At 47.1% G+C, this 11,889-nt stretch overlaps 1 protein-coding gene across 3 annotated transcripts in view; it reads left to right on the plus strand.

Moving 5' to 3' along the window:
- Positions 1 to 11,889, plus strand: part of LOC311265393 (nidogen-1-like) — a 32,494-nt gene that overhangs the window by 13,119 nt on the left and 7,486 nt on the right. For all 3 annotated transcript variants that reach the window (XM_084367004.1, XM_084367005.1, XM_084367006.1), the window contains 12 exons: positions 71 to 714; positions 825 to 965; positions 1,098 to 1,349; positions 2,005 to 2,205; positions 2,307 to 2,540; positions 3,977 to 4,114; positions 4,443 to 4,571; positions 5,041 to 5,184; positions 6,713 to 6,835; positions 9,846 to 10,085; positions 10,176 to 10,348; positions 11,561 to 11,687. In XM_084367004.1, the coding sequence (XP_084223130.1) occupies positions 71 to 714; positions 825 to 965; positions 1,098 to 1,349; positions 2,005 to 2,205; positions 2,307 to 2,540; positions 3,977 to 4,114; positions 4,443 to 4,571; positions 5,041 to 5,184; positions 6,713 to 6,835; positions 9,846 to 10,085; positions 10,176 to 10,348; positions 11,561 to 11,687 (2,546 nt within the window). The remainder of the gene's footprint in view (positions 1 to 70; positions 715 to 824; positions 966 to 1,097; positions 1,350 to 2,004; positions 2,206 to 2,306; positions 2,541 to 3,976; positions 4,115 to 4,442; positions 4,572 to 5,040; positions 5,185 to 6,712; positions 6,836 to 9,845; positions 10,086 to 10,175; positions 10,349 to 11,560; positions 11,688 to 11,889) is intronic.

Below are 11,889 nucleotides of genomic sequence, written 5' to 3' on the forward strand. Positions count from 1 at the left end.
TGCTCAACACGACTCTTCATCTATGTTCAGTGCAGTTTTAATCATGTCCGTCCTTCCTATGTCCAACTAGAAAGACGACCTCGGGACAGAAAGGAGTTTGGGTGTACGAGATCGGCTCTGCACCATTCTTCATCTCCATCACACCAGGCGTGAACTCTGACCTTCCTGACGAGGGTAACGCCACCGAACCTCCTGTGACCATGTTGCCAAGACAGCTCGATGAGGTGACCTTCACAACGAAGGAGCCTGAAGCGGTTCCAGAACAAAAGGAAGTGTTACCAACTGAGGCTCCCACTGAGTTCTTACCCAGTTACCCAGAATCTGAGACCATCACACCAGGGTATGCCCAACCAAAGACAGAAAAAACAGAGGAACCAGGTCAGTCTGGGCCAGAATACCCTGAATCTGAGACCGTCACACCGACATACACCAACCCTGAAAGGGCTCAACCAAGGTACCCGGACCCATCTGAGCCCAGATACCCTGACCAAACCGAGTCTAGATACTCAGTCTCTGAACCTTTGGAGCCAAGACGCACCGTCCCTGAAACCACTGAGCCCAGATACTCACCAGTCGAGCCGAGGTACCCTGACCCCGATCCAGTCCAACCACGGTACAACAAACCTGAACCAGTCCAACCAGTGCCACCCTATTCCCGGCCCCACCAACCCCAGATCATCGTGGTGGATGAAGACGAAGGTCTCGATGTGAATGGTGAATCAAAACTTTTGTGTTTCAAAGTTTTTTGGATCACCTTGTTGTGTTCTTGGGTTTTATCTTCCTTGTACTCAAGCTGATTGGTTCGTTCTTGATTTTCTTCACAGTATTCGGGTACAATCTGGAGAGGTGTGCCCACAACAGGCATAAATGCTCCGCTTTCGCTGACTGCCGCGATTACAGCAACGGATACTGCTGCCACTGCAAGCCTGGTTTCTACGGTAATGGGAAGGACTGTGTTGCAGAAGGTGAGAAAATCTTCAGAGTTACTTAAACGGCTCAGGCTGATGGGATTGAATTTTTAGTGAAGTGACTAGAAAGACACTTAACTACAGTTCAATATTCCTCGTTGTCGTCATCAACTCTTTATTATTTTAAAGGAAAACCACAGAGAATGAACGGAAAGGTGAACGGCCGAGTGTTTGTCGGGAACTCGCCTTCGCCTGTGGAGCTCAGTAACCACGACTTGCACTCGTACGTGGTGGCCAATGACGGACGGGCTTACGTGGCCATCAGCAACATCCCTGACAGCCTCGGCCCGTCCCTGCAGCCGCTGTCCTCCCTGGGAGGAGTCATCGGCTGGGCCTTCGCTCTGGAGCAGCCGGGCTACCAGAACGGCTTCAGTCTCATCGGTGAGGAGACGTGTTGGTGTTGACAGCTGTGTGAACTGTAGTCCGGTTAATGTGTTGTTGTTTTATTTTCGGATTTCAAAGAACAAAACTTCACAGCAGACACAGCTAGCTTAGCATTAGCCTCCAGCTAGCTTAGCATTAGCCTGCAGTGTCACTTCCAGACTCTTCTCCTGTGTGATGAGGATGTTCAGCTGACTGGTGCTGGAGGAAACTCTGACAGTGTCAGATGTGTTGGTTTCTTATCTTCATCAAAGATCCTTTATCGATTTGACTGTGAAGAGGGTTCACTCTGGACAGATTTGAGAAACTGTAGTTACATTTGCTGAGCTCTTACTGGACAATCTCTGTTCACATTAGTGGTGTCTCATTTTATATTTTGTCTTATTATTTGATCTAACCTGAACCTGCAAGAAGACACCAGGAGAAAGTCCAGCTGTGTAAAATACCTCCATCTTTTTAAAGAAGTTTGAATCTTAAAGTCAAATCTAATCGTGGATTTCGAAAATTGTGACGCTTGTAGTTGTTGTAAATGTAAATAACGGCTATGTTCACAATAATTTGATTGATATAGATGTTTATGTTGACTTAGATGTTGGATGATAAATCTGATTGTCTCTATTTAACCCTTTGTCGCTTGTCATCTGTTTTCTTGCAGGCGGCGTGTTTTCCCGGCAGGCTGAAGTCATCTTCCAGCCCGGTAACGAGCGTCTTAGCATCAAGCAGCAGTTTAAAGGAATCGATGAACACGACCACCTGGTGGTGAGCACCGAGCTGGAGGGACGTCTGCCCGCCGTCCCGCTGGGGTCCTCCGTCCAGATCAACCCATACAAGGAGATCTACCAGAACGACAGAGATCGTAAGGGCACTTCAATAATCAAACAAAGGTGTTTTATAATAATAACTCATAGACCTGCTGATGTTGAAGTGTTTTCTTCCTCTGCTTCTCCTCTGCCCCAGTCATCACTTCCTCCTCCAGCCGCGACTACACCATCACCTCTCCCGACGGCACCGTCCAGCCCAGAAGCTACCACTGGCGTCAGACGATCACCTTCCAGAGCTGCCCACACGGCGAGGCCATCCGGGCGGAGCTGTCCACCCAGCAGCTCAGCGTGGACCAGATCTTCGTGATGTTCGACACTGAAAACCACCTGATCCGCTACGCCATGAGCAACAGGATCGGCTCTGTGCACAGTGAGTCCTGACACCCACTTCACCAGCAGCTGGAAATGACAAAAATACTGAAACAAGAAGAAGAAATCTCACAACATCTTTATTAATAAAGATAAACCTGAATTAAATCAAGGAGGAGAAGCTTCCACACCACAAAATTAACTTTAATCAATTACAAAAAGTCACATTTGAAAACATTTGTTTATCATTATATTTATCAGAACAATCAAAATGATTTGTCACTTGACAACAATAATCAGGATGGACTTGACTTTCTAAAGCTGTCCTCGTCACAAGAGGACATCGAGTGTTGTCAGTTGTCCTGATCTGTGTCTTGCACGAGGACAAAAGATGTTAAAGAAAAAAACAAATATGCTGAACCATCCGTCGTGTAGGAGCTGTTATGAATGACAGTGGTGTGAGGAGAGCGCAGGCTGATAACATGGAACAGAGCGTTCACGTCCGTGTCTCCCGGTCGTCTGTCAGGGACGGTCGCAGGACAAAGATGTGTGTTATTACCCTGAGGAATGCACTGAAACACGCCTCCGACAGTTTAGTGCCTCGCTGGTGTTTGCAGTGGAACATCAGAGGAAGACAAACAGTAATCTGAGCCCGGCTGTATTTCCTCAGCTGCAATCAGAGAGGCTGTTGGCAGGGGGTGAAGGTCAGCGGCCGAGGCCAACCAGATACCAACGTCCAGTCCTCAGCGGGGAGGGAGGCGGCGGGGGGAGGGGCATCAGGAGCATCGCTCAGTAAAAGGGGGGAGGGGTTAAAGGTAAAAGTGCAGGTGGGGGGCTGTCGAGAGGAGGCTCGGGGCTTCAGAGTTACACAAGCAAACACCACTCGGCTGGAGTCTGCTGGCAGAAAGTGGAACATCTGGGTCGTGTTTCCTGTGAGGAGGTGAAGGTCTGGACGAGACTTCAAACATGGAGCCCCAACACACCAGCTGCATGATGGGAACCAGAGGACACCGACTGATTGGTTCCTCTGCCGTGGAGTCATTCTAGTCTCATCAGATGATCAATAAAACCTTTAAGAAGCTAAAAATGTCCAACGTCCTCTCAGCTGTGACGATCTGCTGCTGTAAACTGACTGAAACAAGATGTTTAAAGAATCTAATAAAGGAACTAATTAAAACTTAATACCGTCATCTGAGCACAAGAAAGAGGCAGGACTACATTCACTGTAACGCCAGCGAGGACCCTCACTTCCTGTTAGCTTCTCACCGACTTGTTTTTTGGTGGTGTTGTTTTTAAAGCTAGAACTTCTTTGGCTCCACGCCACAGACTTTGAATTTCAAATCAAACCAGAATCATAAAAATCCCGATCAATCACGTGACACTTGTGATCAGTCGCAGGTGTCGATGTGTGTGAGCAGCACAGTCACGACCTGCCTCTTTCTGCTCATTCTGTAAATCAGACGAGAAGATGTTAACGTGTCTCCGTGCTCCTGACAGGCGCTCTGCCAGAGCAGAATCCGTGTTTCACCGGCAGACACGGCTGTGACATCAACGCCGTGTGCAAACCAGGTGAAGGCCTCCAGTTCACCTGCGAATGCACCAACGGTTTCACCGGAGACGGACGCTACTGCCACGGTAAGACCACCGCCGAACCAAGTGATTAACGGACTGTGAGTTGTTGAGTAATAACCTCACTTTTGGGACAAAATGTACGAAGCAGACACAGCGAAGATGGACGTAAAGTCTGTCCTCTGATGTGACTCCAGGTGTTTATTCCTCCAGAAGGTCTGGATCTGCAGAGGCCTTTTGTTTTATGTTGACTGCCTCATGTTGAAGTCTCGTGTTATTTACATGATTATCAAATCAAAACTGGACAGAAATCTGACAATAAAAAAAAATGTTGAGAGTTTTTGGTGTGTGTGTCGCACATGTTGACTCTTCACGTCATGTTGTGTTACTGCAGATGCTGACGAGTGCAGGGAGACTCCTCAGGTGTGTGGATCCAACGCCGTCTGCAGTAATCAACCTGGAACCTTCCGCTGTGAGTGTCTGAGCGGCTTTGTGTTCGCCAGCGATGGGAAGACCTGCATCGGTACGTTTAACTGTGTGTGTGTGTGTGTGTGTGTGTGTGTGTGTGTGTGTGTAGACAGCTGTGTGGGTGGGCGGAGTGTGTGTGTGACTGTTGAGTCCCTTGTTGCACATACAGATGTTCTAACAGCCGCCAACAGACATAAACAATAAAGTTCTTGTACGACTGTAAATGGACCAAACATTTCAAACTGACGATGGAAATATGAGACACACACCTGCAGCTGAAAGTGTACTCGGCCCTCAAGAGTCAGAAATACACACTCAGCTCAGCTGCTGCACTGAAGGTTTTATTCATCGTCCTGATTTAATAAACACTGACAGAGCGAAGCAGCAGAACAGAGAACACAAAATATCTTTTACTGCTTTTATCTTTTGTGACTTTATCTCTGTCCGTCCCTCTGACCTCCGTCTCTCTCTGTAGCAGTCCTAACCTCTGTCCTCTGTCCTCTGTCCTCTGTCTCGTCCTGCAGAGGAGGACCGTCCTGTGGACCACTGTCAGAGAGGAAGTCATAACTGTGACGTTGCTGAACGAGCTCTCTGCAGCTACACCGGCGGCTCGGCCTTCGTCTGCTCCTGTCTGCCGGGGTTCGCGGGTGACGGCCGGGTGTGTCGGGGTGAGTTCACCGGGTTTATCAGCCGGGTGTCGTCGGTGTCAACAGACCTCGAAGCGAAGTCTCAACTGTTATGACTTCAGATACGTGACAACCATTAATGCAGCCGGCGGTGAAGGTCACAGCAGCTGGTTTCACGGCCGCAGAAAGAAGTCAGCGTTTGTCTTTGCGTCTGTCTCTTTGTCTCATCAGAGCTCAGTAAACTCTCCTCAGACAAACACTCAACAGCCAGAGTCCTGCAGGTGTCACTGCAAAAGCATCGAACCCAAACTGTTGACATACGACTTGTTTTAAAGTCGTTCTTAAACGGCAAAAGCCAGAATGAATCCATGAAGCTCCAAAAGTCCAAACAGAACTGCAGTAAATCCAACCTGCTAGTTAGAATACGATGAGCCCTGACCTGATGTGGAGGAACAGACTCTGTAACTTACTGTAAGACTTCAGTCCCCGGGGACAGGAAACGTGTCCACCTGGACAGGAAATGTAGAGTCCTGCTTCACAGCTGTGCAGCTCATCTCTCATATATACATCCACCCCCACCCCCACTACTGGACTCTGGAGTCAGAACTGAGTGTTCGTGCAGCTCAGAGAGAGAAAACAGGAGACTTTTAACAGTCTGCTCACTCAGCTGAAGCTCTGTGATATCAGCTGGATGAAAGTTCAACCTGCAGCGGAGCTTTAAGATGAAGTTAGCTCACGCTGATGTCTCCTGTGAGATGGTTCTGACGACCTCTGATGTGTGTGAGGGTCTTACCTGTAGTCCGACCGTCAGCTCTCCGTCTGTGTGGGGAAGCAGAGCATCGTCCTGCTGAGCAGCAGGACGTAATGTAGCCACCTAAACACATATACATCAAGTGTACGCTCTGTTTTCAACAGCAGCCGCTGACAGAAAGAAACAGCTGATCTGCTGCTCTTCTGTGTAGGAATACAGAAAACATCAACACTTAAACAGATATATATGTTTACAGGTGGCTATAATACGTCAGTACAATGTTCTGCGTCTCCACTCAGACCGAGACGGTTAAGTTCCTTGTGCAACCACAACAATCGCTTCAACTTTCAGTTCTGGGTCCCGAGGCAAAGAAACGTTGAGTCGTCCCGACTTTAATGGAAAAACTGAGCGTGAAAACACCTCAGTGACATCAGAGTGACCTTCATGTGTTCATGATGAGATCTCCACCATGACACCTAATAATCAACAACACATAATATATATCTGTATATTCTGAAATCGTCATTAAAGCTCCGACTGGACGACAAAATCAAACTTCACATTTTCAGTCAGAAAACAAACTGAACAAAGCGACACACCTGATCGATACTCATCAGTAACGTTGAGATAATGAGTATGTAAGAGGGAAGTAGCAGAACAGACCGAGTTCATGACATCACTGTCCTGTAACGAGCCTGTAAACCAGTAGACAACACTGATGACATCATCATGTAACCATAACAACACCAGATATCGTCTCACATCATGATGACAGTATATATCGAGATGTTCATCCTCGTCTGTTTCCTTCCTGCTCAGACGTAGACGAGTGTCAGCAGGACCGATGCCACCGGGACGCCTCGTGCTCCAACACGCAGGGATCGTACACCTGCCAGTGCCACCCTGGTTTCCACGGCGACGGCTTCCAGTGCAATCCTACAGGTAGGAACATCTGTTTGATTAAAGGAGCAATATGTTGGTGTCACGCTCCCAACATACAGGATATCACCAGAGGAACCGCTAACTGCTGCTAACTGTAGCTGCTGTTACCTTTAGCCGTTAGCTCAATTACCCGTGTTGCTGACACTGCTAGCTCAGGAGCCTTGGACCACTGGGGCTAGCTGGTTAGCATGCTAACTTCAATAGACGTCTTTGACACCAACACTTTTTTTCTTCACTTTGTTTATTTTAAAGAAAAACATCTGTTATATTTGATTGAATTAGATTTAAATCAGATTTGTTGTGAACGGGGACAGTGAAGGACCTGTGACGTGTCCCGGCTGAAGGACAGTCTGACGTGAACGTGTTGAAACATGTCACAGCAGCCGTGTGGTCCCTTCAAAGACGTTTCTGTCTCCTGATGGACAAAGAGCTTCGATAAGGAAACGTCTCGGGTGCTTTAGTGTCGGAGACAAATGGACGCTGTGTAAACTCTGCGGTGTCGAGAGACGAGGCGACGGCAGAGCAGTGAAGGATGTTGGTGATAAGAATGTAAACAGACGTCAACAGACACCTGAAGACACACAGCTGAGCTTCATGTCACAATGAGACAAGATGAAAGTCTGAAGTCAGTGATTGAAGACACAACCTGAGGTTCAGATTACAGTTGCATCATGTTTCTCCACATCCACGTTAAGATTTTAACGTACAGTTACAAGTTTAAATACGATTAGATTTTTTAAGTCCAACACCGACGGCTCTTTAGTTGTTAAACTGTCACATCAACAGATCGCTGGTTTTATGTCCTGACAAACTTTTTTTAAACACATATTTCACAACAACAGCTCGACTTGATCCTGCAGGTTCAAATGATAAAATAAACAGCAGACAGCCTTCAGTCATCCAACAGTGAACTACAACAGAGAGAAATTCAGTTTGTTACAAAGTTCAGTTCCTCAAATCTGTCCAGAGTGAACCCTCTTCACAGACAAATCAATAAAGGATCTCTGTCAAAGAAAATAAACCTCTCCCCTCCTGTTCACCTGAAGTCCTCTCCCTCCTGATCTGCCGCGTCACATTTATCCACTAACCCCTGGTTGACTTTATTTCCTCCGTCTGGTTTGTTGGTGTTGTGTGTTGTTGTTGTGTGTTGGTGTTGTGTGTTGCTGTTGTGTGTTGTTGTTGTGTGTTGTTGTTGTGTGTTGGTGTTGTGTGTCGGTGGTTTGGCGTCGACCCAAAGCTTCACACTCCTTCAGTGACTCCAGGTGTCGGGAGCTCGGAGCTAATTACAGTTCACTCCTCCGCACCAGAGTTTTGTCATATTTTCGTCGTTTTTATGACCTGCCTGGCTTCTGAAAGGCATAATCTTTGTGTCCCCTGTCAAAACTTGTCACAGCGTCTCTCAGGCTGAGCAGCTCTGTGTCTTCTGTCTGGACGGGTTGTCTTTGATGTCCGGGCCCCTCTCTCAGGGGTCTTCTTCTTGTCGTTTGTGGTTTTCCTGCGGCTGATTGTTGGCAGCAGACGTGGCGCTGCCTTGCGAGGACACTCTCAGACTGTTATGGCTGCTCTGCGGTTCGTCTCGCTGATCCCCTTGAGGATAAGAGTGTGATGTGAGAGGCTCGTCCAGATGTCACCGTGGCCCCTGGATGTGACCGCAGAGATGAAGAGGCTGCTGCTCGTCTTTAATCTGTGGTTGTCTCCACAGCTCACGTTCCTCTGCAGCTGCCACGTACTAAAATCTGTCTGTTCACCGGCAACAACATCCAGAACACCGTGAAATAAGACTGGACCTGCGGGGTGGGATGTTTATTAGACTGAAGTAAAGTTTTAATTACTTTTCTGATCACTTTCGTTTTTATTCTTTTTAATTTTAGAGAAAGAGAAGAAATAATAAATAAAACAAAAACAACATGTTGTTATGTATGACAGACTGAGAACAGGACTGTTGTACTCGGACCTCTGGTTTGTTCAGGGATTCAAACAGGCCTTTTGTTTTGCTCATTAATATCCACTTCCTGTTTGGAGAAACGACCAATCAGAGCATTGAAGGCGGGATTAAACACCTGATAAAACTAAGAACTGAGTTCTTTGGTCTTTAGCTGTACTTTAAGATGAAATCTCATGAGAGCATGCTAAACACTGTATGCTCACATTAGCATGTAGCTTGTTTAACAAAAAGGTTTTCTGTCATATAACGTTGAGGGAAAAAAAACAAGATGTCAAACATGACACAGCTAGCTTAGCATTAGCCTGCAGCTAGCTTAGCGTTGCAGCATCACTTCCAGACTCTTCTCCTTTGTGTTGAAGACGATCAGCTGATTGGAACCAGAGGAAACTGACAGCGTCGGACATGTTGGTTTATTTTCTTTTTCAGAGATCCTTTATTGATTTGTTTGTGAAGAGGGTTCACTCTGGGCAGATCTGAGAAACTGAACTTTGTAACAAACTCAATTTCTCCCTGTTGTTGGATCATTGAAGGCTGTTTGTTGTTTATTTCTGGTGAATATTATCTGAACTAGCCACCAGGCTAACATTTGATTGAATCTTGTAGAAAGCCTCTCAGAGCTTTTCACTCTTCTTGTTGTCTTGTCCTTGTTTTAGTTGTCAGTCCGGCTGCTTTTGACTACGGTCCTGAGGTCTTTATGCTAAGCTAGGCTAATCATGTTCAGACTCCTGCCGCAGCTTTAACACGCAGACATGAGATTGATCAAATCTGGGTTTGATTTCAAATCGATCTTCAATTAAATGATCTGATATCAATTCATAAAATCTCACAGTTGATCTGTCAATCTGCTGCTGTCTGAACCTAACGCACGCCATGTGTCATTTATGTGCTCCTGTCTGAGTCTCACACACAGTCTTCATGGTGCATTCAGGTGCAACGTGTGAACTCTGAGATCTACTGTATATCCTGTGGTACAGCAAAGTGTCTGGGCAGCAACAGGAACTTCACGGTGTATTCAAGTGCCCCTTGTAAACTCAAGTCTCACTCCAGCTGTTATTGTGTTTGCAGAGCGAGAGAAGACGCAGTGTGAGCGTCACAGAGAGAGCGCCCAGTCTTCCACCTCCGACTCCGGTCTGTTCTCTTTCTTCCGTCCTCGGCCGGCCGTCGGTCAGTACGTCCCTCAGTGTGACGAACGCGGAGCCTACGAGCCCACGCAGTGCCACACCAGCATCGGGCAGTGCTGGTGTGTGGACGCCGACGGCCAGGAGATCCCCAACACCCGCACCGGGCCCGGGAACACCCCACTGTGTGAGTCTCCTCTACCTTTACACTGTGTGTCAGTTCAGGAATGTTATCCACGTCTGCCTCACCTGAGGGATAATCTCTCCTCCCCTGCAGGTATTGACCAGGCAGTGACTCCTCCCCCAGTCGGCCCGACACCGCGGCCTGACGTTCACCCCGTCGCTCCGGGAACACACCTGCTGTTCGCTCAGAGCGGGAAGATCGAGCACGTCCCTCTGGACGGATACAACATTAAAAAGGAGGCGGCCAAACCGCTGCTGCACATCCCTGTAAGACCAGTTAGATTTCACTTACACAACAAACCTCCACAAAGCATCAGCAGGTGGTTTTACATTAATGAACAGATGTTTGAGCAACAGAAGAAACCAGAACACGTTAAAAAAAGTGAGCTAAGTGCTAATGACAGCATGCTAACAATGCTAACATGTTGATGTTTAGCAGGTTTAATGTTTACCATCTTTGTTTAGCATGTGAACAAAGTACAACTGAGCGTGATGTTATTATCTTAAATTCTGCAGGTGTTAAAGGGACAGTTCACCCTAAAATGATAATTCAGGAAAAGACATCAGATGTCTCCATACAGCTCGTCTGCTGTAATCCAATTCTCCAGAAGCCCTGAGATCCCAAACTGATCTGAAAAGATGTCATGCACACCCTCACCACCCGATGCTAAGCTAAAATTGTTATTGGGTGCACGAGCTCAACGCACATCAAGGGTGTAAATCATGTCAGTCTGGGACTTCTGGAGACTTTATTTGGTTGTTTTTTCTGCTTGAAAACGTCCCCAGCTCCTACAGATCGTTAAGTAAATGCTACAATGCTGTTTTCTTGTTTTTTACCCAAAAGCTTGTTTCTTAACAAATCCCTGCATCTTGATACTCAGACTTACTTTAGCAAGGCTAGCAGTTTCCCTCTGCTTCCAGTCGTTGTGCTAAGCTAGGCTAAACATGTCCAAGACCTCTGACAGACAAGAAACTGACGTCCATCTCATCGTCTGTCCCTCCTGAATGTTGGACTATTCCTGTCAACCTTCACTAAAATCTAATCCTCATTTCAAAGCTTTGATTCTGGATTATTGTCTGTCAGGAGTGATTCAATACTGAGATTTGTGACAAAAATGATCCCTTGAAGCGTAACCACTAACTCAAAGTGACAACCAGCCACAATGTCTCGGCTTTAAAGATTTTTCCTGCTGACGACATTTGGTCCTCATATGTGCAGATACCGTCTGTCATGAATGTAGCTCAAACACTTCAGAGCGTTCCTGCTCGCTGAAACAATCCTCTCATTGTTCTGCAACAGCTTTCAGCCTCACAACTCTTTTCTTCTCTGTTATGAAGACCAGAAGTCGTCAGTTAATGTTCTGCGTCGGCGTCTTCGAGCCCGATGGCTCTCCGACGTTCAGTAACTTCAGACAAAAGACTCTTTGAGAGCGTCTCCAGATGAATGAAACCGTCTGTCTCCTCCTGTCCTTCTCTCAGGACCGGGTGGTGATCGCTGTGGCTTATGACTGTGTGGAGAAGATGGTTTACTGGACCGACATCACCGGGCCGGCCATCAGCAGGGCCCGACTGAGCGGAGGAGACATCAGCCCGGTCATCACTACAGGTACTTCACCAGAAGTCAGCAAACAGGAAGTAGATGTCTTTGTGCAGGAGACTGAAGCAGGAAGGTTTTTGGGGGGAAAATGTCCCCACACTTAATTCGGCCCTGGTCAATCATCGGGCCAATATTCAGCAATTTATCTGTCAGATAGCCGATAAAAGAAACTTATTTAAAAATGTGCTACTTCGGCTCTGATGCAGCTTCC

This window comes from Pagrus pagrus (assembly GCF_965226575.1).
Source record: "Pagrus pagrus genome assembly, chromosome: 2".
Taxonomy (NCBI): Eukaryota; Metazoa; Chordata; class Actinopteri; order Spariformes; family Sparidae; genus Pagrus; species Pagrus pagrus.